The sequence below is a fragment of the Drosophila takahashii genome, chromosome 2R (genome assembly GCF_030179915.1).
Source record: "Drosophila takahashii strain IR98-3 E-12201 chromosome 2R, DtakHiC1v2, whole genome shotgun sequence".
Taxonomy (NCBI): Eukaryota; Metazoa; Arthropoda; class Insecta; order Diptera; family Drosophilidae; genus Drosophila; species Drosophila takahashii.
In genome coordinates, this window is record NC_091679.1 from 44367716 (window position 1) to 44395206 (window position 27491).

The 27491-nt window shown below is 40.6% G+C and overlaps 1 protein-coding gene and 3 non-coding genes across 10 annotated transcripts; 3 read left to right on the forward strand and 1 right to left on the reverse strand.

The window, feature by feature from the left end:
* Positions 1–4295: 4295 nt before the first annotated feature.
* Positions 4296–26039, reverse strand: gol (ring finger protein goliath). 7 transcript variants are annotated; one of them, XM_070212927.1, is made up of 10 exons: positions 22784–22961; positions 21826–22203; positions 19063–19107; positions 10730–11366; positions 10540–10672; positions 7559–7676; positions 7348–7499; positions 7192–7288; positions 4958–5317; positions 4296–4895 (listed from the first exon to the last, which is right to left on the reverse strand). In XM_070212927.1, the coding sequence occupies exons 4-10, from the start codon at positions 11289–11291 to the stop codon at positions 4464–4466; spliced, it is 1854 nt and encodes a 617-aa protein (XP_070069028.1). In that variant the 5' UTR covers positions 11292–11366; positions 19063–19107; positions 21826–22203; positions 22784–22961; the 3' UTR covers positions 4296–4463. The 7 variants fall into 7 exon arrangements, with proteins under 7 accessions (XP_070069028.1, XP_070069027.1, XP_017010434.2 ...); XM_070212926.1 differs by lacking the exons at positions 21826–22203; positions 22784–22961 and adding an exon at positions 25445–26039; XM_017154945.2 differs by lacking the exons at positions 19063–19107; positions 21826–22203; positions 22784–22961 and adding an exon at positions 25445–26039.
* TRNAA-CGC (transfer RNA alanine (anticodon CGC)) lies at positions 9567–9638 on the forward strand. The gene has a single exon. It is a non-coding gene; the product is annotated as a tRNA-Ala (tRNA).
* On the forward strand, positions 10033–10104 carry TRNAA-CGC (transfer RNA alanine (anticodon CGC)). The gene has a single exon. It is a non-coding gene; the product is annotated as a tRNA-Ala (tRNA).
* On the forward strand, positions 10372–10443 carry TRNAA-CGC (transfer RNA alanine (anticodon CGC)). Its single transcript has one exon. It is a non-coding gene; the product is annotated as a tRNA-Ala (tRNA).
* Positions 26040–27491: the final 1452 nt, after the last annotated feature.

The following is a 27491-nucleotide window of genomic DNA, read 5'->3' on the forward strand; positions in this document are numbered from 1 at the left end:
GTTTTTATTTTGTTAATATATATTTAGGTCTTCAGACTGTTCGATCATCCTCACTAATAAGGAAACCAGTAATTACGATTTGACACACATTTCACTGCTAACTGCAGACCCACACTATGAATATCCCTTCCGGATTGGGTGGCTTATCGTTGATAATTTGACAAAAAGCAAAAAATGCGACTACAAGATGATCTGCTCTGGTAATAATAAGGCACAAAGTAATACCCCATGACCAAGCTGAATTTGTTTCGCCCAAGGAGGTGACATGGAACAGTCGTTGGGGGTGGACCGTCCATTTTGCTGCTCTTTCGTTAGCTGATTCGCATCCAAGATTGCGCATTGCCCTAAGCCTAAGCTGAAAATCCAATATAAACTAATAAATATTGCCAAACCGTGCCCAGTGCTTTGTGAGTGTAAGGATCAAAGGAAGATCTTGATCTGCGCAGGTTGCCTTACCCCGCCGAAGAAAGAAGTGTGGGCTGACGAAGGTGCAAGAAATTGTGTCAGTGGCAGGGCAAATCCTTTCTGGCCCAACATGACATGACTTTTGGTGGTGTAGGCGTTTACCCGTCTTAGCACCCTCTCCGAAAACTAATCCGCTTTTATTCGGGCTCACGGGTCCACGGCAGGCGAACGGGATCAGTGTACGTCGGCTTTTTGGACGCCTGAATCTGGCTGATGAGTTCATCTCCTCACACTTCTGCGGCTCTTGAACTTGGTCGTTTTTAAATTTTGTTCCTTTTGTCGCCGTCCCAACAGAGACTCGGCGGTCTCCTGCGAGGATGTGTAACAAGTGCACAAGGATAATCCGCTGCACACGCGCAACTCACGAACACGTCCTTTCTTAAGATCTTCGTTTTTACTTCTTACTTTACCTTACCCCCTACTTTTCCCAAACGCTTGGCCAAATAAATAAATTGTAATCTGCTTTTGTGTTTGATTTCAATCAAAATGCAGCACGTTGCCTTTGGCCCTGTCTTGATTCCTTGACTCGTCGCTCCGCATTCCTTTTGGCCTCATCTCTGCTGCCCCGTCGGATTCGGGTGCGTAGTCCCAACTTAATCTTGGCCTGCGGCTGAGCCAACTCAACGTTTGACAACATGCCGTTTTCTTGTCTTTTTTCGACCGCTTGTTTTTGTCCGCTGATCGCGCTGATCTATATAAGCGGATATTCGGATATACTTGTTCTGACTTCGGCAGAATTCCAGAGTACCCGGCGGGAAGGGGCTTAGGCAGGTCTAGAAAATATTTTGGTGGATTTCGATTTTGCGACAATTTGTGGATTAACTTTGTCAGCTTGAGCTACTTTGCTACTTGTGAATGAACTAGTCAAGAAGTGCAAATTCTCAGAAAATACGCAGACCTCGGTTAGCTTTTAAATTAAATTTGCTGTGATCAATGAGTTCAGCGTAATGTAAAAATATAATAAAGTGCATAAAATTGATCGCTTAGCGGTCTGATTTACAAGATCAAGATCGCAAAGATCGTCTACGATGCTGTGGAGAATCGGAAAGGCTTAGCTGAATTGCCGTTAGTCTTCGCTTTGTAGTTGAGCCGACAAATCAGCGCAATACTCGCCCATTTATATTTATATCAGCGAGCAATCGACATGATCGCTATCGCAACATCAACAGGCCCAACGCAGCAAAAACGGCACCGAGAAAAGGTTGCCCCAAGAGATCCCCGGCCTATGAATCACTCGCCCCAATAAGTCGGACCAAATAACATATTCATGAGGCAAGGACTGGCATGAAGCCACCCTAAGGCTAACACAGCCAGCCTTCCAAGCTGGACTTTCCGTGGTCTACGATGATTCCCACAAAAGGAAGCGGTGATGATAAGACGGTCAAAGATCTTCAAAAGACTGAAGCAAAAATGATTGAAAAAAGAGCAAGAGGCACTCAATTCAGTTATATTAAATTAGGGCTTTGAAAGTAGGCAGGCAGTCATAATGAAGTCAAAGATTAGTCTTTTAGTACGAGAAAAATTATTACAAATCTAGAACTATCTTGAAAAAGTTTACTATTGGTTTAAGATCTCATGGTTTCTGGATGCTGTCATCACATGAAGCTCTTTACGAGGGCAGCACATCACTAGGTAGAGATTGACAATGGTGACACACACTGACGTTTTCACTTCGGCTCCCGTGCCGAAGGCTGTCGGGGATGATCGGCAGACATGACAGCCAGCGCATCGAATCGCCATTTTTTCATCAGATCCTAGTAGCGATCTCCTTGTCACGTGATCCGTAATCAATGCTGAAACAAATTATAAAAACTAACATTTTGGCAATAAGATGGCATCATATATTCCACTTTTTCCGCCGCACGTCAACTTCCTTAATCCTTGGGCGTCGCTTGTTCTGTGATTGGATTTAACTTCACACATCGTAGGAGGGTAGAAGAGAACGATTTTATTGTTTCCCCAATTAGTTCCGATTGGGAGAGTCAAATCTGGCAGGATATATGGAGAAGCATATGGAGGAGCGTCAATAGCTATAGCTGCAATGATTTCCATTGCTTGGTGTTACTCATTTACAGCAGATTAGCGACGGCCCTGGTGATCGCATTGTGGACTGACCCGGGTTTGAGCCATCAACGATCTAAAGAAGGGAGCGGAGCTACATCTGCTGCCTGGGCAATTGGTTTCGCCTCAATGGCATCGCCTCCTACTTGCCACATTAGCACGGTGCATTGTTTTTGTCGTGCGCCCATTTATTTATGGCCTACAGCTCGACCAGACAAAATTATAGAGGGTGGGAGCAATAAGTAACTTTGGTCATCTATGGTCTTGACTAATGTTTAGATTTCGTTGACATTTAAAAAACCTAGTTTTTACTTATTTATATTAACGATTGGCAAATGCGGTATACATTTTTTCTTACACAACCTTATCCTTGGCGTCCAAAGAAATGCAAAACTCACGACCCCTAATTTTACACGAATGTATATTACCTACATACTTTTACTTCTTCTTTACACCGTTTTTGGCGACACCTAGGGTTCAACTCAATGGGTAAGGACCAAAGGGTATGGACCAAAGGATAGGAATTACTCTTTAATAAGAATTCGAGGATATATTTTTCTATTGAATAATGTAAACATGATAATTGATTTTCTTGTTTTTATCCTTTTGGAAAATATTTCGAATTTTAAAAAGATATGAAACATGGCTCCTTTTCGTTTTTTAAAAAGAAGCAAAAAGAAAGATGGCTCCTTTTATTCGAAATTGCTTTTCGATATTCTCGTTAACCGTTCTTGGGCATTTATTATTTTTCTCTTTTTTATTTTTAGCTGTTAATAATTTTTGAGATATCTTTTAAGTGAAAAGTGGGGATAATATTGATTTTGTTAACATTGTGACAAACAGTTACGGGGTATGTAAATGTAAAGAATTTTCATTTTTAGTTTTTTTTCCTTTTACCATGGCTTCCCCAAAACGGCGGCCCTCCAACAATATAATAATTTTATCATGAATGCTCAGTGCAACGCCCACCTCGGATACGCCCCTTGTGCCCGGAGCTCTCAAAAAACACAACGCGGCTGAGCCTCCAATCTCCGAAACTGGGACCCAGGTTCGTACGTGCTGTCATCGATCGCGATCGTGGCACCAGAGGAGTATGACGAAGAGGAGGAACGTAGTCCGAGAAGCGAAGCCCCCGTCAGGTGATAAAGCCGCAACAGTTGGGCAACAGTTGGGTCCGCCGAGCCACTGACTACATGCCCTAATGTGATTACAGACTTTAAGTTTATAAACATCGAGTTGCTTCGAAGCCGGAGCGCTCTGGACTGCTCCTGGTCCAGGCATCCGCGGCCCTCCTGTTGCGTTGCAATTACGGCGCGTGCATGCCCTCCCTTCCCCCTGGGAGAGTTCTGCCTCTGCTGCTCGCTTCTGCGGCTCATGATGAATTCTTATTAGCTGTCTTTGGCCGCGGCAACTTCAACCGCTCGGCTTCCTCATAACTTGTGCTCTATTTCTCTTGCTCCTCGCCTTCGGTGGGATCAAAATGTGGATCTCCCCTGAGCTGTCGAATTGGGTCTGTTGTCAGTTGCCTGTGCTCTGCTCTTCTGCTGCTGCCTGGCTGTCTGCCCTGATCACCTCGTATCCCAACAACATATCAGTTGGCTGGGATCAGCCCGATTTTTGCGTTCCTACACTATCCCTTAGGCACGCGCAAATCCTTAATGGAATTCGCCCCAAAAACAAAAAAACTTCGTGAAAGAGAGGGCTTTATTTTACTTGGGGAAAATGGTCCAAATATTTCCCTTTTTGTTGAATATTATTAAACATAACAATTTATAGGCCTCAATACTTTGCGAACTTTATTAGGAGTTTAACGAGATATGACTCTCCATATTTGGATCATTCATAAAAGTCCATTAACATTATTACTTTACAGTTTCTAAAATAGATACATTATATTTTATACAATTACTTCATTAAATAAGCGTATGCAGTTTCAATCACTCGTTGAGGTCGACACCTTCCCCGTTCACCTGAATAGTAATTTGGTCACTGTGACCGCTTGCATCGGCCTCCCTCTCCCGATGCAACTGCCGGGGAGGAGCAGGGGCTGCTCCTCGTCTGGGCAGTGAGCGCAAGGATATCTCGTCGCTTTCGCGCCTCATGAATCGGCGCCGAGTCCTGGCAAAGTCAAAGGTTTCTCGCTGTCGCTGCCTTGACTGGGCGTAGGCGGCGTCCGTCAACTCCTGCAAGGCCCGGGATGAGCTGGAGCGGCGCAGCTGGGTGGCATCGATGTGCAGCTGCGCCTGAGTTGGCCCAGAAGTCTGCACAGAGGACTGGCGTTGGCGACCACCAAAGCATCCGGTTGAGTAGCGTCCATCCGCAGAACGCGATCGACGGTGGCGAGCCGACTCACGCGCACTTAGAAGTTGCTAAGTAAAAGGAAGTAGTTAAGAATCAATATGTTGTTCTTCTCAGTTTAACCGTTTAGTACCTGCTGCATTTCATCCTTGCGCAGGCGGCGCAGACCCTGCTGCTCCTCCAGCTTGTTGCTCATTAGGCTCATCCAATCGCGGGCTTGTCTCAGCGACAGGGAGCTCTGCGAGCGCTCGGGTAGGCGAGTCGGGAAAAGCATTTCGCGTGCCCCCACAACACTACCGCTGTCGAGGACAAATACTCGCGGAAAATCGATTACAAAGTCGCGACTTCGAATGAGATCCGCCAAGGCGCTAGGCCTAGGCTGAGTTGCTCCGGCTGTAGGGTCCGCAGAGCTTCCACCACCAGCTTCCACAATGGTCATTCCCTGCGGGGGATCCGGCTGGTATTCCAGGATACTTTCCTCGCTGCCTAGAAACTGTAATTAAAGAGTCCTTCTAGTTCTGATTCGGCTCCAACAAATGGATCTCGCAAGCGGTTCTAAATGCACAAAGCGGCCACTTTCAAATAAATTTTCAAAATTCAATATATTTATTTGGTTGGTTCTTAAAAATGTTTGAGTCCACAATTTGTTAAAGGGGTTTAGCAAAGATAATCTATAATTTCTTAACGGTTTTTTCAACCGATCAGCATGGTCTTGTTTTCAGGTGAATGAACAAAGTTAAAAAAACAAAAATTTGTTGAAAAAAATAGGAGAACAAAACTTCTCTCGTCAGAAAGTCAACTAATATTTTATAAAGTTCAAAAACTATTAGAAAATAAATGCAAATAGACCCCAGTTTCTTAATCGGAGGTTTAATGGAAAAGATCAAAAATGCAAATAAACATCGTAAGCAGTACGAATTATTGTAAATAAAATATGTTGTTGATTTATTCAATTTGAACAACTAAAAGCAAATACTTTGGCACCTTCAATATTACAGTAAACATTAATACATAATGTGCGCTTAGTGCGATTGTGTATCTGTTTATGTATTTAATCGGCAGACCTCTCGACTTCGCATGCCTTTGACTAGCAAAACAGTCGCTGATTTTGCTACAATTATTGCATTTAACATTACATTCTACAGCTATAAGATGTAGTCATTATAATTGTATTGGTATAGTTTTTAGGTAGGCATAGTTATTGTAGTACTCGCAAGTAATTTCTTTCGTCTACCTGTATCGACAATTCTTACTCTTAAATATAACTTAAACGTTTACCTTAAACCCTAGGCGATTTAAGTATTTTTATAATCCCGTCTTCAAGTTAAACTTCTAGCGGTATTTCATATGGTTGCTAAGATACTTAAAAATGTGCGTGGGATTTTGTAAAAACTAAAATGGAAGTCTTCTTATCAGCTTTTTTAAGTACACTGCTCTCAAATGAGTCTATTTACAAATGAGTGAATATATCATAGTCCAGTAAGCTTTCACGTTACTCTTAATCGGCGTCAGCACTTGTAATTCAGTAAAGCCAAAGTAAAAGTTATTCTTTATAAACATGTTCTTGTTTCACAGATCCTGCGCAGATATAATCGCAGAAATCAAACCAGTCAATCGCATTAAGAATAAATTGCACATTTGTTAAATCTACCAATATAAGCAAAAAATAAAATCACACAGAACGTACCAGATCTCACGTCTTAAGCCTTAAATACATAGCTTGGAGAAAATAATGTTATGTTTGAGGCTGACAAGGATGCACTCTGATCGTTGCCGTGACATTCCCTTAGTGTTGTTATTTTAATATACAAATTTCGATGCGTAGGCCGTGCCAAATCAGTGTAAACATTGGTCTGGTTGAAAGGTTTTCAGATCTAACCGAGAACTGTAACTCACTACAGTTTACTATTGAATACCTGCGCTGTTCGCGGGGCAGTTGATATCCGCGTATATACACAGTAGGTTAAACGTTGCAGACTTAGAATTATTCGTGGGTGGCTTGGCGATATCTTAAACGTCGGTCACCTGATGACTGGCAGTACAAATGATAGCGTTCGGCATTGTGGCGGGAGCGGAGTTGCGTCTGCCGCGCTCTGCTGCCGCCTGCTGCAGATGGGGGTGGTACAGAAGGGGCGGTAGCTGTTGCTGGACACTACTGCTGGGACTACGACTACGCGGGAGATACAGATTGGGGGCGAAACTACTCATGTTGCTAGCCTGCAGCTGCTGGAGGGGCTGCGGCCCATGCCCGTGCGGCAAGGGCACCACAATGACGGGCAGCTCCTCGAACGAGGGGTGGTCCACAGCCACGGCGGCAATGTGCGCTGTGTGCTGCGGACTGGGGGTTTGGTATATTTGGTCACCCACCACATAGCCGTAGAACTTGAGAACGTCGAGCTTGCACATGGGACAGGTTCGGTGCTCAATGAGCCAAGGATCGATGCAGTTTTTATGGAACTCGTGCCTGAAATTACGCAGTTAAGTAATCGTCCTTTTCGTAAGCCTGGGTTCTTGGTCACTTACTTGCATGGCAATATCCGTATGGTGTCCGTGGGCTTGTAGGCCTCGATGCATATGGCACAGCAGTCGCTGTCCAAATCCTTCTCATCGCTAATTTTACCCGTTTTCGTTGGAATCTTCATAATGGCCTTCTTGGTAACAGAGCAAAGATTGCGCTACAAGGGGATAAAAACACGAATTGGTCATTGAACTTATTTAGAAATCTATTGCTTACCGATTGCTGATCCTTCGCCTGCATGTATCGGAATCTCTGAACATAGTAGAAGATGAGCCAAACCAGCGAAATAATCATCAACACGATAAATGATATGGATACGAACAGCACTGATGTTCTAAAAAGAAATGTATGTTATTAAAAATTAATTGTTCATAAATAGGATTTCGTCCAAACGGCCAGTCTGCAGAAATACCATTATATTTCTATCAAGGGGGTGGCCGGGTATATATGGAACGTCCCATATACAAATTGAATTATTAATAAATCAAATAAAAACACCTCTTAACGAGGTAAAAAACTAGTGACGACCGCACCTTCAACATACAAAAGTTCTGATATCAACATTTGTGACGAAAAATTATTACACTCGTCATTAAATAGACTTTCTAATCTTTTCTCATTCGGCCCGCCCTAGCAAACTATTCCAGCCTTTTCCCTTTACAGGCATTTACTATTGCAGCGTGCCGAATGAGAAAATATTAGAAAGTCTATTTAATGACGAGTGTAATAATTTTTCGTCACAAATGTTGATATCAGAACTTTTGTATGTTGAAGGTGCGGTCGTCACTAGTTTTTTACCTCGTTAAGAGGTGTTTTTATTTGATATCAGAAGTTTTTGTTTGTTTACTTTTGCTCTCATAGGTGCTAATATAAACATTTAAATTTAAATTGGTCATAAATCATAATTTTTAAACTATTGTATTTTAACGAATTCAGTTAAAAAGGCGTTGAAGTATTTCAAAATACCTTTTAAACGAGGTATAGCACATGTCTGTACCTTTAGTAGTGTAGAACTTACAAACTAACGAAATGTAGCTATTTTTAGCTTTTTCCCGCTAAAGTAGCGGCTTTTTTTCAAAAGTCGTAGAACAAAAGATTCCTATATGGAACTCTTAAGTGCAAATTTACTGATTCCATGACCCTAAAATACAGTTCGTATACCCTCACACAAAATTCAATACTCAGGGAGCGTTAGTAGTTCGAGCTTGCAAAAGTGGCTATTTTCGTATAAAAATAACTTTTAAACGTGACTTTTTACAGTAATGTGTTATATACCAAAATTTAAGGAATCTCAAGGGCTATACAGTTTAAAGTTTTAAAGAAAATCGTTAGAGCCGTTTTTGAGAAAATTAAAAAAAAGCTAAAAAAAAAGTTTTAACAAATTTTCTTTTGTTCATATCTTTTTAACTATTACATTTACACAAATTGCATATAGAAGGCGTTTATAGCATTTAAAAATACCTTTTAAACGAGATGCAGCACAAGTCTTAGCTTTAGCTTTAGTAGTATAGAAGTTACGGCTTTCCGAATTTTAGCTATTTATAGCTGTTTTCCCGCTAAACTAGCGGGTTTTTCCAAAAGTGGTAGAACAAAAGTTTTTAATATCGATGTGATGAACGTCATATCAAATTTTCAGAACTTAAAAAACATATTTTGGACAAGTGGACAAGTGGACAAGTGGACAAACTGACAAACAGAATTAAATTTTCATTTTGGGAAGAAGAAGAAAATCTTATTTTGGCTATAACTTTTGAACGGAGAGTCGGATTTTGACAAATGACCCCTCATTCGACGGGTATTTTCAAAAGGAATACAACTAAAATATTGAGAGGGGGCCTTTATCCCCACCGGCCCCAACAGCTCCAAATTTCGAAATTTTCACTTTTTCACTTTCACCGCTCTCTCTCCCAAGCCAATTAATTTTCTTAAAGTCTTGGTATGCAATCCTTTAAGTTTTTGCAATACCATTCGATAGGTGTATCATTCATTATGATCGGACCATCACAGCAGATTTTCATTTCTTCGTGTATATATAGTAGTCGCCTTCGCACACTCTCCTGGTGCGCTTCGTCACTACATGGACTGCCGTCCATAGTGATAACCAAATTTGAATTTATTGAAGAACAATAATTTGAAGCAGTTGTAACTGCTTACGAGCAGTGTCGGTAAAGCAGAACATTCTTGGCCGTGCTTGTACTTGGAATTCGACGCGCGGAATTTGCAAGGGGACGTAGCTCAGTGGTAGAGCGCTCGCTTCGCATGTGAGAAGTCCCGGGTTCAAACCCCGGCGTCTCCATCTGGATGTAAATTTCTTTTTTTTTATGAAAAAATGTATTTCAGGTTGTTCAAAAGCGCTTAAAAAATTGCTTAATCAGAAGTTTTTGATTTGTGAGAGACACTTTTTTTTTATTGATTGGGAAAATGTCTCAGTTCTGAGCGTAAAAGAGCATTGTTTTCGCAGGTGTGAGGTTAAAACCATTTTTACAAAAATAACAATTGGAAAATGCAAATTGCATTTAATATATTTAAGTGGCACAAACATTTTTTCCCAAATTAAAAGAGTATGTCAAATTCGGTAAAACAAAAATATATACTCTGCTTTACCGACGTCATGATGGTAAAGCAGTGTGCAGTCACTGGGCGAAAGTGGCCCTGGCTCTAGTTGACAATTGGTCACTGAGCTTGCACACGGGGACGTAGCTCAGTGGTAGAGCGCTCGCTTCGCATGTGAGAAGTCCCGGGTTCAAACCCCGGCGTCTCCAGAAGATTACATAAAATACTTTTTTTTTTTTTATTGTATAATTATCATATTATCTTGTTTTAATTGATTTTAAGACTCTGAAAAACAAGATCAACAACTAGTATTTAAATACTTTGCCTATACAACTTGCAACCTAAGAAATGTATGACAATATGGGCTTTCAAAAGTTTTTTGACTAGGTTGATTTTAAAGTAATTAAATAAAATTGCAATATTTTCTCGCCTAATTATTTGCCTGTACAATTATACAGAAGTTTCAAGGATTCAATGGGGACGTAGCTCAGTGGTAGAGCGCTCGCTTCGCATGTGAGAAGTCCCGGGTTCAAACCCCGGCGTCTCCATGATATTGTAGGTAATTCTTTTTTTTTTTACTTTCACTTGTGTAAATAACAATAATAAGCTTATTACTACGCCGGAGGTGGTTTGATAAAACTTACCGGTTCAAGCTGCTGACGGTGCGTACACCCCGTCGACCCTCGATGATCGAGATGGTCACATTGTAGCCCCTATCAAGAGTAATGGCCAGATCCTGTCCAATATTCTGATAAGTTATCACTGCCGCTATGTTTCCTAAGAAAATACAAGTTTAACAGGTTGCCAATTTAAGAGTCAGACGATGAAACTCACTTGTCTTGCCCTTGATCTGCATCTTCTCCAATTGCATCACTTGCTTGTCGTTGTAGATAATGACGCCGGCTGCGTTCTGCTGGTAGACATGTTTGACTTTCTCCTCGAAGGTGCAGCGTCCGCGCCGGACCAAGGCTATCCAGGTCACGCCTTTGTCTGGTATGGGGGCTCCCTGGGTTCCCTTGATGTACGGTGTACAGGCAAAGTCGTCACTGACGTTGTCCGAGGCGCTGATGTGTACAAGACGACCCGTTACGTTCAACACCTTGCCCTCACCGTAGCGAGCCTGTTCCTGGGCAAAGTCCATGTTACACAGAGTGTTGCCGTGCTCCACATACGACCAGTTGAGGAAGGCGTAGTTGTAGACGTCCACAGCGATGCGGTCCTCCATGCTGGAGAAGGTGTGCGTGCCATTTCCTGGCCTAAAGTAACGTTCCAGGTCCTGATTGGCAATGGACATGGCCGCCACTAAGGTTGTGGTTGTTGTGGGCGAAGTGAGATGCGGTAGTCCTCCGAACAGCAGCACAAGGCAGGCCAGTAGGAGCGTTTCCGGTAAATACATGACGCGGGAGTATTTCAACTGTTTTCGGTTCTAATCAGAGTGGCACATTTGCCTCGGGCAATTGTGGTTTGGCAGCTGAAACGAAAAAGCCAAATGCAGTTTAGCCAAATAGTTTAAAATTCTCTATACAAAAACTGGCACTTTTTTATGAGCGTTTATTTTAATACCGACAGCGTTACCCCGTCTGATAAGCGCTCTATCACCAATGCGCAGTTATTTGCCAGGCAAGAAAATATGCAAGAGAAAGAAATGATTATCAACTTGATTTGTTATCAAGTTGACATAAGTACACACAAAGAAAAAAGGAAGTTAACTTCGGCCAGCCGAAGTTTATATACCCTTGCAGGTATGCCTTCTTAAAATGTTGTTTTTAGAATGTCAAAAATCAAAACGCCTAGTTTCTACAAAGTTACAATTGTTTTTCTATTATTTTTTCTGATTATTCCTATGGGAGCCATAAGATATAGTGGTCCGATCCGGCTCGTTCCGACATATGTACTATCTGCAATAGAAAGAAGACTTTTGGGAAAGTTTCATCGCGATAGCTTTGAAACTGAGAGACTAGTTCGCATAGAAACGGACATGGCTAGATGGACTCGGCTATTGATGCTGATCAAGAATATATATTCTTTATGTGGTCGGAAACGTCTCCTTCACAGCGTTTCAAACATCTGGCTGAAATTATAATACCCTCTGCAAGGGTTTAAAAAAATTGTCAAAAAGACCTCAACCACAAAAAATTGACAATTTTGTCCATTTTGTGTCTTTGCTAATTGTGTGTATTTGTTGTTGTGAAAGTAACTATTTACTTAGTAGATTTGACTATTTTTTGTGGTTGGGGACTGATTGACAATTATAAGTGTTGATTTTACCAAGTTTTTTTTTTTGTGTATGATGGAAAGTGAAAATCATTTTCTGTGCTCTAGGACGAGCTTAAAATAAAAAGGCTTTTACTTGAAGTTGAATTCAAGTTGCTCTTTAACTGGAATGATTTTGAAATGCCATATTCAGAGCCTGCACAGTAATGCATTTATGTGCTCCTTGGGATTCGCAGTTGGATGGAGCGTGGGCGTGTGTAGCTGACATTGAAAAGTGGTTCCGTGGGACATGAAACGCAAATCTGGTTTGGACGGCAAACAACTCTCTCTGCCTCTGCGTTCAACGTACAATACAAACCGACGCTTTGCATATGCCCCCAGTCCTTTGCTGAAACTGAGACCTGGCCAAAGGTAACGACTCCGATACATTTTCGGTTGCTCGTTGGACTACAATAAATTACATTACCACTCATTTCAACAGAGTAACTGAGAGTAACCTTGCCCTTACACAAAAGCCTTAGTATATCTGTAGTACAATGGAGGCAACTTAGCTAAAGCTAAAGCTGAAGCTAATATTGCTTGATTTTAGCTGTTCATTTAAAATATTTGTGTTTAATTGAATGGAATTTCCTAGCAACAATATCAAAAGTTTTGCTTACTTAGGGTAATGACCCTGACAGTTGGTGCCAAAAGTATGGATAAAGCTTAGCCGTCCAAACGCACGAACTTTATCTTTAAGTATACAAGTGTGCGACTCGTAAATGCAGCCAGCATTGAAAAATGCCACGAATGACTTCGGCACTCAGCTTTTGGGTTCTCTCTTTTCCTTAATACTACGCATCAGCAACGTCTGCCTTATGCTTTTTATGTGGGTGTGACAATGGGAATTGTTTTTAAACCGCTTTGCGCTCTTTTAAGATATATACCAGGTAAAATATTGTTTTAATAAGTCTATTGGAGACACGCGCTGAAAATATCACTGTGAACGGCAGTCCACATAGGGATCATATCGCTTTGGGGGCAAGAAACCTATTTATGCATATACCCATATATTATATATTTCTGGTCACCTCTGTTTAAATGAACTAGGACAAAAAAATAATATAAAATATACAAAAATAACAAAAAATGTTTTTTTTATTTCAATTAACGTTCTATCTAACAGCAGGATTATTTGTTTTAATTTTTCGCCCTTCGAAATTATTGATACTGACCCCAGTAAATATAGGAACAATTTTTAATACAATACATTATTTGTGATCTGAGAATATTCATTCAGTAGATTGTTCGTTCTTACGTGTTTTTGTTTACTTTAGAATCAACAATTTGTTTGGCGGCGCATGTGGCGGCTATTGCACTTCTCTCTGTTTATTTTTATAAATCCGCATTTATTCATTTTGGCAAATTGCCAGAGGGCGATAAAACGGTATTGCATCAATAAACCAAATGTTTCTGTATATATGAACTGGTATTTATATTTGTTTTAGACAACTTAAAACCATTTCTGTGTCCATTGCTTTCAATCAGGAAGATTTACAAGTTGTTGTTAGCTTAGAAAAGCTATTCCTTATTCGGTCAGGCTAATTATTAATTACACTGTGCAGCATTTTTAGTGCTTTTTAAATTTACCTCGATGGATGCTATATTTTTGGATGCGTTTCGAATTCCCAAGTTAAACTGCGTTTTCTAAAAAGTTCCCCGACGCAAGGATTCTTAGCAAAAGGACCTCAAAGTTCGAAGACTGCTAAAATTGGACAACTTTCCAGAGCTCTCAGAGACAAACGGATGCATTGTTTGATTCGATGTTAAAGTTTTTTAAAGGATACACCCTTTATCTTTCAAACCCCATACTTAGAATAATTTTAGGATTTTTATTAAAGGAGAAACAAATTTTAGAAAACATAGTCAAAAAACATAAAAGCATACAGATGCGGTCAAAATAGTAGTAGTGTTGCCGCCCTGTGTTTGTAAAGGTTTGTTGTTGTAATTTATCTTCTCCTGGTAATATTGTATTGATTATAATTGTACTAATAGACTAATTGGATAAGAAAAGTGACAACAAAAAAACTTTTAAAAACACAGGGCGGCAACACTACTACTATTTTTACCGCAGCTGTAAGTTTTTTAGTTTTTTGAATATGTTTTTTGGAATTTATTTCTGCCTTAAAAAAAATCCTAAAATTATTCTAAGTATGGGGTTTGAAAGATAAAGAGTGTATCTTTTAAAAAACTTTAACATCGAATCAAACAATGCATCCGTTTGTCTCTGAGAGCTCTGGAAAGTTGTCCAATTTTAGCAGTCTTCGAACTTTGAGGTCCTTTTGCTAAGAATCCTTGCGTCGGGGAACTTTTTGGAAAACGCAGTTTAACTTGGGAATTCGTAACGAATCCAAAAATATAGCATCCATCGAGGTAAATTTTTGATGCTGCATAGTGTTATTTGTGTGTCTATCTTTTAAGTCTAAAGCAAAATATTTTAAATATTATATTGCCAATCCTTACTTTTAGATGAAAAAAGAACTGGTATTTTACATACAAAGTAGAAAAAATAGTAGATAGCGCCAAGATAGAATACAAGAAACGGTCAATAAATTCAAATAAAAGCTAAAAATAATATGTAGCCACAATATGAATATTTGTATTTTTTGTTTGTTTCCATTGCGAAACGTGATTTGCAAAAACGTGCCTCGAATGATAATCATTTAGCAATATTTTATTGTTGGTTATTTGTACGCAAATACACACAGCGGCGTCTGCCTGGTGGGTATATGGATGTGTGTTCGTTAAGTGGCTCTGCGTATGCAAAAAGAAGAAGAAACCTTCGGTGTACCCACGGCTCTAAAATGGAACTAGGAAATGTTTGTTTAAACATATATTAATTTGTTTATTCTTACCTAACACATTTTAGTTTTGTCGTGAAGCGAATTTGGTATATTAATGTGGGAAAAAAGCGGAAGGAAGTAAGACAGAGCTTTGGCAATAAAACCAGTCTACGTTTTGTTAACAAAAAAATAAATCTTATCTTCACGACTAAAAACTGAACTGCAAGGGTATTTAACATTCGGTCTCTGAACAATCAACCCTTTGTTCTTATTTCCAGCTACCAGCAACGGAAGTTTTACCACAATAACGCATCTACCTGGGTGTAAACAACTTTTGATTTAACATTTCACTGATTTTGATGCGTTTCAATGCGCTCTGTTGGACCCAAAGCATTCGTTCAACTTGCGCAGACTCTACAGTCAAAGGGGTAACTTATGGCAAGTGCACATCATTGTTTGAACGAATGTTATTGCACACGGATATCGTACCGCCGAGCTGTGGCAGTGATTATGAACTTAATTTATTCAGCCCGATATTGTTACTTTATTTATTGTTGCATATACATTCATTATTACAAAACAGCAATAATTGCAACTAGACAAGAGAGGGATGAACAATGCCTAAGAAGAATTGCGTCCAACAATTGGCATGTTAAAAGCGAGCCGAAATATCAAGAGCTTTAATTAAACTTGCGTCACTAGACGATGCAACTGTAAAGATTTTTTGATCTTTCAACTTTCGAATACGATTTTGTTTATATTTATATTAATGTATATATGACTGAATAATTGCGTTCAAACGCATTCTCCTACATTAATATTTACTATGTGAGTTCATTATATTTACGAATCAAGAAATTTCCTTATCACAGTGGCTTCCTTGTTTTACTACTGATAGCGAAATGTCTAATGTGCATGGAAATAATTCAGGTTGTCACAGTGCAATAGAAGAAGGCAACCCATCTCCTCCTCTTCGATTCCAAGTGCCACCTTGTATTCGATGTCGTAGCTGGTGGTGGCTGCTGTTCCGCTTGTTTGCATATTGCAACATCTGTGCAAGCGAGAGCAATTTAAAACATACGCCAGCACATGTTCACAGGCGTTGGGATATATAAAAACCAGAGAGAATGCTGTGGCCGAGTGCCTCGACTATCAAATACCCTTTACTCAGCTAATGGGAGAGCCGGGGAGATCGAGATATGAAAGCAGGAAAGCGACTGCCTGAAAACGCAGAGAGGCGGATTCATTATTTGTTTATAACTTATTTCATAAATGCTCTGATTTTCTATCGATAAACAAAACAAAATCAGTCGGCTTTCCAAAGATTTTCATATACCCTTAAACTCTACGAGTGACGGGTACAATAAGTAGGTATTCGTGTGCGTGCTGTCCCACCCACGCACCCTACGAAGAAGCTCCCAATCCAGTGCGTACGCTTCTAAAAATATTACCGCAACACATCTTTCAACTTCGCGTTTCGACTTCGCTGCACGATGCTTGAACTTCAATTTGTCGTTCCTCGAGTTCCCGCACATAAATTATTCACCTCGCATGGGTAATTTCGGAACATTTATCCTTTCGCTTTATGATTTTTAATATTATATTTTAAATAATTTAACTAAAGTTTTAGACAACTTTAGACATTGTTTTTCTTCTTTTGTACCAGTTGTTTTTTGTTTTTTCATCATTTAAAAATACAATTTTAAGGGGCTGCGCTTTAGGGCCCTAAAACCTCTTAAATTGTTTGTTTTATTTTGACACGAGTTGGAGTGCCCAAACGCTGAGGAATAAATAAAGCAAAAGTTCAAATGGAGCTGGTAATGCTTTCTCTTCAGTTACCCAAAATGTGGATGCTGAAACTTCTTAGCGTGCTCATCGAGCCTTTACTTTGTGCAAATGATGAGCACAATTCATTTTCAGAAAAGTTCAAAGCAAACTCCATCGATGGGATTTCCTCATCGACTCCGCCCCCATCCCCCGAAAAGTTTCTAATTACTTGCCAGCTGCTGAGAAATTGTAGCCATTAATGTCTCTGAGTTTCCCCACTTTTGCTTTCAATTGTTTCAGCCCCTTGGGGAAGGGCGCTCTGGGGGCTCTTGGCCGACTGCCCAATTTACAATGCTCGTTTTTATTTGGCAAGTGCATTTTAATGTCACTCTAGCTGCAAATTATCATGCAGGCATTCATCAGAGCACCACTATCTTTTTTGTGTCATTTTTATGTCATCATTACTGTCGTGTTGGTGCTGTTGGTTGAGTAGAAGTCGTAAATAGTGCAAAACGGTTGCTTTTCGAGGGCAAGCGATTGGGGATTGGGGGGAATTCAAACTGCAGAATCATCTCAGGGCCTGGTATTCGGAGCAAGGACACTCAAAAAATAGCTCGGGTTAATGAGAACCGAACACTGGGAATGAGACTGAGCCCAGGCCTAATTTATTCGGCTCATAACGTTTGCAACATTTCACTTTTATTGGCGTTCTTTAGCCTTGGGCTGTGGCCAAAAAGGACTCGTCGCAACTGTCGCCATAATGCGGTGCAGACTTGTAAATATTTATTATGCACTTTACTTTACGACTCGGCGACAAAACCAATAAAAGCACTTCACCATTGGATTGAGAACCGCCAGACCTGGAGAAGTCTCTCGGAGACACACTTCTAGTAAAATGCAACTGGCTGAAAGTGCTGGGAGTGTCAGAGTGTAGGTAGCCGGCAGACACGGCCATAAAAGTATTAGCACCCGCTACTTGGGAGTTGCGTTCCCCACAGTCACGTTTTAAAAGCAGGGTCGGGGGTAGAAAAAGTGTAAAAAGCTACAAATACCGCTGCGGCGCACTATCGAGTTGTTATTCTTCTAGTGTTTGTCGCTTTCCTGAGTGCGCCAGTGGGTGGTGGGGGGAGGAGGCCAGAACATGTGTAAGCCAGCGCCGGGAACGACGTCATAAATCTTTACACACCTTCCGCGTGCTGTCCACCCACAACCGGCCCGCCTTCGCCCTTTCCTTCATCTCATGCACCCCTTTCGCTGTTGGTCGGAAGCAGACTTGGATCGGCTTTTCCAAACCCCACTCGGGAGGGTCATTCGACCATTCATTAGCCTCTCGAACGTCAGCAGTGTAAAAACGTGATTTCCGCTATTTGCCTGCTGGCACTGTTCGAGTGTAATTGTTTAGCCGCCTTTGATTGTTTATTGTTTAGTTTGATTTTGGACTTGTACGGACCCTCAAAGAGAAAAACTGAACTGAGATGCCACTGAGATGAGTCTGAGTTTCCCGGATGGCAAGAACGAGGACTCAAAAATGGAGTCCCCGCCCGAAACATTTGCGGAATGGGCAGATATGCAATAGCTTTACTAGTACTTGTCAGGAGAACCTCTTTCCCCAGGCACAGGTATTGATTTTCAGCATTGTCAACAGCTACAACTGTAACAAAAGCGATGGTGACAAGAACAAAGTTAAATTGTCATTCTGGTTGTTGTGGTTGCCAGGGTCGCGGTGTCTTCATCGGAATCCTTGTCATCGCTTTACTCTCCCCTTGGCGCTTCACAAAAGAGGAAATCAACAGCGATATAGCAATAACAATGGCTGTGTAGAGGATTTTCTCTGCGAACGTGCCTTAAAGGCTATCCTATTTTTTAAAGGACCTCTCTGTGTTTGGTTTCTATTGGTAAAACATTTTATAATATTTTTTATCAAGTTGTTACTTTTTTTCTAGGTACCCCGAATTTTTCCGAGCCACCAATTCCCCTTAAGACAACGATATCACACGTGGCCTGCCACGCGCTCGATTCGAGCAACCTAAGTTCGTCAAATGGAAGCCATGATTGTTGTTGTGTCTACGGAATTCTACTTATAAGTGGGTGGCGTACGTTATGCCAATGTTAAGTAATTATGTAGCCTTATCTGCAACTAAGGGAATGCTATATGAGTTCAGATTGGATGTCCCCAACCTCGGAGTGATTGATTGTCAGAAGCGTGAGTGAGTCAGGAGTAGGTATGGTCCTGCCAGCCAATTGAAACAGAAACAGAAAGGCTGTCAATTGATTGTAGCTATTGAATAGTTGCCTTTCAAAAGTTTGACCCTATATATTTGCTCGTCTACTAAACCAAAGCAGGGTCAGTAAAAGTTGGCTCACCGCAATTTTCAATTTCTCTCAGCTGTGCAATTTCCTTTCGCAGATCTGAAAATAAGAGCAAACGAAAATATAGAACAATTAGAGTAAACGTCACGCAAAATTGACAAAGACAATTAGTATATCGATATGAAAAGTTTATGAGATGAGACGAAAGAGTATGTTATTACTCAGGATAAAGAATTATCCTAGAATTGTTGTCCAATCTCAACGTAGGATCTCAATTAGTCAAAACATTTGGTGTTTGGCTTTTCGTGCGTTTGCACTTGCTGCAGACACGTGATTGCCACCAACAACCCCGTGGATATACGGCCACGTTATCACCGACATTAGACGCAAGGGACGCGCGTCAGAATGTTTAGCACTTGGTAATTAGTGAGCAGTCCCCCTATACACCGCACCGCCCTCCCTTCTATTGGCCATGGCAACGTGCTGGCGATTTGCGAATTGCGTGCCGAGATTGCTAAACAATATTGATTTTTATAGTACGTCGGGGTATTTAATCATCGTCAGAAGGAAGCCTCATGCGGTCTCAGCCCTGTCCTGTTCCATCTCGCCAAGTCGCATTTGTATCCAATTAGTGGGGTAGATTTCTTTTTATTGGGTGACAATTCAAACGATATTAAATTCAACGCACATGTCTTGTCGGTGTCTCCTCCTCGCTTTGTCTTTCCATTCCCCTGTGAGTTCTTACCTTATTGTGTTTAGCTCGCTATTTTGCACAAAACATTTTAATTAATTCAGATTTTATTTTTTTCGCCAATCACTAATGCGGAAAAATATTTTATTTCAGTTGTGCTTCTAAAAATTCCCATTCTCGGATGCAAATCGGATCGGAGACTTGTCCACAGTTAATAAGCAAGGTGAGTAAGTTAACCTGTGTTGTTATTTGATCACTTCTTAGAGGGAGTCTGGTTGATTCGTCTACTAAGCTTCCTGTTTCTGCCACTGTCATCGACTGGTACTCTAATATTTCCCATTAAGGGTGGTGAGAAAACTTGTAAGCTCTTTATGTAAAGACACTTTCGGGTCTGGCCCTTACAATGTGTCATATCTTGGATAGGAATTGCGCTCACAATCAACACTAATTAACTCTGTAAATTGGGGTGCATCGCAGTAGGAAAAAGAACATACGAGAAAATAGAATAAATATTTTTTTAGGCGGGGCCAGACCCTAAGAGTGATATGGTGCATCATTTATGGATGGAAGTTGGTTTCCCACTTCGATCGTTTTCCACTTCAAGACACAGCTGCCTTGGAAAAACAATAGTACAAATGCAAGAGCCAAAGGCAATGAGTTCTCGCAAAGGGGCGCCAACGCACAGTTCCCCGTCTCCGCCCAAGCATTTGTCGCCTTAATTAACGTCGCCCTGGGAAGTCGGGTTTCAGGCACAAGCAGAGGCAATGATATTACTGTTTGCCCTCCCATGCAAATGCATCTCCTGCAGCGCCTTTGCCTGGGATGGGGCACTCAAAGTGACGCACTCCTGGAGTCTGCTTGGTGTCTATTCGTGACTGGAGGCTTGTACTGGATATTATGAGTCATGGTCCAAAGCGCCAGCGGAAAAATCTTTATCAACCATGTCCTGTTTACAATTAAGCCAATTAAATGAATAGTACTATTATTTGAAATCACATCTGCCTAAACGAATTGTTTAAAATGTTACCGTTTATTGGAAATATATGGCACGAAGGAAAGTAATAACATCCATATTGGAACTTTTTATTGCAATTTCGATTGCCTGCTATTGATTCTTATTAGACTCTCTTATCACAAGCTCCTGTACGGGTTGTTGGACACACCGAAAACAACCGCCAATATTACGAATTTATGAACTTGGTCATATGTTGCAGGAAAGTTTTTTCCTAATATTAATTTGTATACGATTGGATAGACAATGCTTGTTTTAAGCTTCAGCGTTTGACGCTTTGTTGGAAAAAACTAATCATTTATTATTATTGGACACTTGAATATGTTATTGTTTTCTGATAGCTCCGAATACGTTGAAAGTAATTAAGAACTCAAGGGGACAATTAAAGGCTATACACACGTTAGATTTCAAGATATTGAAACGAGAATAAACTGGCCCCAGCTGTGCAAAGGCGGGGATAACTGACTTCACCCGAGTCACTGGCCCCATTGACAGACTTCGTTAGACAAAGGTCTTTGGACGCACTTGCTAACACTCTCACCAGCTGTCGGCGCTAGATATTTATTTCATTTTACGCTGACAAAAGTGCACAGAACGCGTTTTTAGATTTGTCTGGTGCCTAAAATATTGGGCACGTTCATTGTCCATTTTAAAACAAGAGCTAACCGACTGGGCACATCTGGTACACCAGGATGGATGCAGCCACTAAGCCACCTGGCTTTTTTGGAAAGTTATTATAGAAATTCGTTAAGCAGAATACGTATTTCATACGCTTCTATTTATGGACAGTATGTGCTGCTAACTTGTCGCTCGGGGCATTTGAACTTTTAACGCTTTCCACGTTTTGTTCGCATTCGCGTTCCCATTTTCATTTCGTTGTTCTCTGTCTAAAGTTCATTGTTGAATTGCTTTCCCTCTTAGCTTTGTTCTTTCTCGACTATGAGTTGGTGGGATGCTATATGGGTGTGAAAAGGGTTTATAGTGCAAACTTTATACAAAGCCACATTAAAATCGGCTTACGATGTGTAATGAGAGTAACAATATCTAGAAAAATGTCTAGGCTGATGAGGAATTCAACTATATTTTATCCACTTAAAGGTCTTGTTTATATTACCTAACATGCTACTTGAAGCTAGCATCCTATTCCTCAGGTGTCCAGGGCCACAACGATTTCGCTTCGAATACTTTACTTTCTCTCCGTATTGGGTGATTATCTGTGGTTTGGATCTTACGATTCTTTTTGATTTTGCTGATTTTCACTTTCATTTCATACCATACGGTTATTTAATGAGTGACAGCAATCGCTTGGCAATTATGCCATAAATGTTTGTCAATTAACATAATTTACACTTTGGCAGATATGTGGGTGTCTCTCTTTTTCGCTGTGACTCACTTTTTGCCCTTGCCCGTTTTTATTTCAACCCAAAGGCACTGTTTTGAAAGCCATAGTTTGGATAACGACTTTAATGTGGCTCTCCTTTGCAGCCATTACCTGTGGAGTAAGTAGTTATATACTTGGAACCTATTTCTGCATTAACGGAGAGACTTAATGAGCCATTAGCATAATCTGTAATTTTTGTATTTTGTATTTCTCTTTCGTGACATGCAGCACCAAGAGAGCCGTTAGAAAAGTCGACGATTAATGCTGAGCAAAGCCATTAGATTTTACTTGATAAGTGCGTTGATAGCAAAGCACTTGATATTTTTAATACTCAGGCAAACTTCTGTGGAAGGTAGTTGAGGTCAAGGAACTGTTCGCACAAATTAGTATTCTATACTGCTGCTACAATTTTGTAATCTTTAAATCGGTTTAGAACTTGGTATACGCATAATAATTAGTAACCAGCCGTCACCTATTTTTGAAAAGGTTTCGACACGATTAGATCCAATTTTCTATGACCGAAAGAACAAAAAGTTAAAACGAAGGAAACCGCTTACATCAAAACCGTACCAGTTATGTAATGCACTCGAATGAGAGTGATCTCGACTTTATGGCAATCGCTAAGGCTTTACCATCGACCAAAATGAATCTTCAGCAATATTTAAGGACGGATTACTCAGTTTTTACTCACACTTCCTCAATGGCAACTTATTATTTGTATGATTTCAGACTTTTAAATGATTCGATTTTAAAGTGTCGCACAAACTAATGAGGTAAAAGCCCGTCGCAAGACACAATCGATGCTAAATCCGGAAAAACAATTAGCTGAAGTCTCAGGCGCATTCCCTTCGCTCGACGATCCCATTCAATTCCGTTCAGTTATTGAACTAATGTAATAAACAATTTGTGTTCGTTAGCATTTTATTAGAATGAACCGGTCACAGCTTGATTTTTGTGTCGCTTTGAGAAATTTCACGCTCGACCAACTGGTATTATTTAATCATTAATAAGCCAGAACGTGACTGTGACGTTGTCCCCCCAGCAGCAGCAGAAATTCGCCGGCTATTTCAGGTTCCTATGAGGAAGCGGCTTCCTTACCCGTTTTTAGCCGGTCTGATCTCTAGTAGCAGCCCATAACCATTTAATTCGCACTGGTTGCTTGACGCGTGCCTTTTTGCCTTTCGCCGGCATTGAAAATCTGACGTCACGACAAAGGTAGCTAAAGTGAAATGTTCCTGTATCAATTAAGCTTGCTGAAATCGGAAGTTTGCGATCTTTTCAAATGAGTAATGAGCGTGAAACCTTGTCCTCCTGTTTCTAGAATCCCTATACCAAACTGACCGTACTTTTAGACTTGCGTCATGTGGAGACATTGGATTTTTTATGGCTATGTGAGAGTGCAATTAACGTAGTGAGAGCATGGTATAGTGGTGGAAGGGTTCGGTTAAAACTGCGTTTGTCACAGTAATTACCTAAAGAGGCTGTAAATTCACAATAAAAGGGGAAAGTGCTGCTTGCTTTGGAAAGCAAAACTGCATATTGCTGTCCCCACAGGCACAATTTTCATGAACACTTTGATTCCCACTCTTTTAAACCTCTACTCTACTCTGACTTTGCCTGCAAATGACTGCAAATTGCACTCGCAACTCGAGAACGATTAAATACTTTTCACTTAATTCCCCCTATGATTGCCATGAGGGTTCATCGCTCTTGGAACCAAAGACTGGCGAAGTGGGGGCGGGAAAAAACTTTTTTTTGCAGCGATATCAACGACAAAGAAATGGATCCAACATATTGGCGTTGGCTAATTGGGAGTACGACGTGTAAAATTACAAAGTAATTATTTTTATTTTTGGTCCATGTCGCCGCTGTTGCGACAAACACTGATAATGCGGTATCTGAAATGTGAGGCGGAAACACTGTTACTTCACTTTCCCTGGCTTTGTCTGATATTTTCCCCTCAAACTACGTCTTCATCCCTTGCCTCTCAGATAGGTTCTTTTAATGTTGTTTCTGTTTTTGCTCTATGATGAAAGCATCCGCTCCAGATGTTGGTCAAGAACATTATTTCTAAGTGACCCACTTAAACGGGCGATTGGAAGGGAAGGCAATATTGTCAGGTATACATATCTGCTCTCTTCGAGTACTCAGAACTTTTAGCCCAATATTTGAATTGGCATTTAAATCGAAAGTGTTTATGCCCCAACCAGTTCGACAATCTTGATGGTGCCATTGCAATTGCAGTTCTTTGAAATGAGAAACACGTTTTCAAGTCGCTTTTCATTTGGCTCTCGGCTGTAGTTCAAGGAAAACGCATCGGCAGGGAAGCTGGTTGCTGGTTATGTGCAGCCAAATTCACTGATATACATACAAGCGACACAGTTCGTTGCCAAAAATGCATTAACAATAGACCAGTGACAACAATAACAATGAGAGCGACAACAACAAACATCGGCCAAATGGGAGCTTGAATTTCGGTCGAATTAAGCTGCGAACTGAAAGAGAGGAGGAGATCCCTGCGCCTGCGCTGGTCCTTTTTCTCTTTAACTATCGCGTTGTTTGGTTTTCGTCGACAGCTAGAGGTTGAAAACCTGCCCCCAGAATTTGTTGCTGATTTCCCTTTTCGCTAGATGGCAATGACTCTCGCAGGACAGCAACAAAAGGAGTAAGGAGGGGAAGTGAACCACCATCAGCAGTTAGCCCCAAACTTTGACTGCACTTCGTCAGCAACACTTGGGTGGCAGACAATCCTTCGCTTGGCCCAGCATTGTTCTTTTCTGTTTTTCAGTTAGAGCCAAGCAGGAATCGCTTAAGGAGTTGTCCGGTTTTCCGTCGGGCTCTCAGCGAAGTGCGGTGCATTAGGGGGCGAACAAACTTTGGGGCCGCTGCTCGTGCGTACCTATTGATTTTTCCCAGGGCTTTCCTTGTTGCTGCTTAGCGCTGCTGCATTCATTTTCTATCACTGATGGATTATGTCTAGTTCCTGTGTGAGGCGTTACGTTTCTTTGATAACTAAGCTTTGAAATCTCTTTTAACCCCAATTTAAATTAAGCACAGGAGATTTATATACCTTTTAGATCTATCGAATTATTACCTGTTGCTTAAAATTTAATTTAAGCCTTAAATTATTTGCCCATCAAATTTTTTCAAAATAAATACTGCCTTTTTATTCAAAAAACCACTATCTGTGTTGCTTGCAAACATTGAACTTTTGCGGGAATCTGGAAAGTGCGTTGCCCAACGCTGTGTTATCAGTCTGCGTTTACAAATAAGAGTTTGCTAAAGGAAAAATGCCTCTGTTGCTAAAATCACTAAATAAACAGCTTTTTTTCTATAAACAAAATTGACTCACCTGGAGAAAAATGGCGGGGAATTAAAAATTGTCGATTTTTTAGAAGCTTGGAAATGAAAGAATTTTCACTATTGTTGGCGTTTTGCGTCTGCTGTCGAAATGTATTCAACGCTCGGACTATTCGATGCTTTTGTTGCCCCAACAGCTGTTTGTACCCCCCACTCACACACGTTCAACATAAATAAACAGCAGATACTTTCTTCGCTTCAGTACGATCGAAATATATCTGCACTTTTTAATTTTCTTGGCGCATTTTCGTAATAATTTCTGTTATTGTTGTTGCTTTATCTATTCATTTTTTTTGTTACGCGAACGCGATTGGAATATATTCAGGTATGTGTATTCTTTTTATAGACTGCCCCTGTATCTTTAAGACACTTGCTTAAGCGCTTTCGCGACCCAACGGTTTTCTCTAGATGTTTAGATGCTACACTTTGTCAAGCTGCAGTTGAGTTAGTTCCGATACAATTAGTTGCTCACAAAACCACTGACTAACCGAGACAGAGAGCAATTAGTACAGATCCGCAGATACGCGCCACTCGAAGGGCCAATCTAGCAGCAGACGAATGCCAGCCGACGGATATATCCAATTCGGTGCAGGTGCGAGAAAAGACTATGAGCAATTTTTGTAGGACGTCCCCAGTAGAGTCATCGCCATCGACAACTTCGAGAGAGAGAGAAAGAACCAAAACTGAGAGAAAAACCATGGGAGCACGGTTTTAGTCGTGTCTTTCGACCTTTATATACCCGTTACCATTTTTTTTTGTTAACTAATGGTCGGATTTAAACCAATTATAACATTCCGATAGATATTGCCAAATAATATAAATCTTGGGCGCGATTTCTGTGGCACCCCCGCTTATATACTTTATAGGGTCGGGAACGATTCCTTATGTCTGGTACAACCTTTCCAACAAAAACAATATACTCTACAAGTAATAGGTATATCCATGAGAGAAATATCAACCAGCCGGAGAACTCAAGTTGAGAGGAATTTAAACAAAAACTCAAATTCAAACAACGCACGCGCCTCAAGAGCGAGCTGTTCGAAGAGAGCTAGAAAGAGCGCAGAGCTAGCAGTGAAACAAGAAGGTTTGTTTACTTTAGCTAGTCGAAGTGATTATACCCAGCAGCAGCCGAATCTGTATCCGATTTGAAAGCACGATGAAGCGTTATGGTTCGTAAGTGGTTAGAATTTTCCAGCTCATAATAAATAACTCAAAGCATAAAGCAAAATACTACACGGAAAATAATAAAGTATTGAAAAAGTGTCTTCTTCAAAGTCTGGTTAAAGGTAACCTTCGCAAGTTCCAATGCAGATATGGACAAATATTGAAGGGTAAACACATTGCCACATATACCCCTGCTCCTCGCAAATACCGGGTTTTAAAATGTCTTTTCGCTTTGGAACACTTCCACTAAAGGCTTAGCACGTTATTTTTAGATCTCAACGGCCTAGTGTTGTGCCGATGCACATGTCACATGCCTACGCCGATGCAATGACTTGGAATTGGCCGTCTGATTCGGCAATGTGACCACCTCGATGGCGTGGGCCTTTTGGCTAACTAATTACTGTCCTGGTCGCTGGTTATAAGCTCTCACTGTTGCCGGTGAACTCAAAACATCTCACCACTCTCACTTTCAAGATGAAAATAACAATTTGGATTTTTGATAAAACTGACATGGTTTCGATTTGCAAGGGTATATAAACATCGGATTGCCAAATCTAGATACCTTTCTTGTTATCTTTCTTCTTAGGTAAATTCAAGTTGAAATCAAAACAATGCCAGCACGTGTAGATAATCTTAGTCATCCGCGACAAGGTTGTTGCACACACAAAAATTTGCTTGGTAAAATTGACCAACAAAGATAGTTACGTAACTATTAAAATAGTAACGTGTGTTTTGTTTTTGCTTTGGGCGTGTGTCTTTGCTAATTGTGTGTATTTTGTTGTTGTGGAATAACTATTTACTTAGTAGAATTGACAATTTTGCTGGTTGGGGCCTGTTTGACAATTATTACAGTTGATTTTACCAAGTTTTTTTTT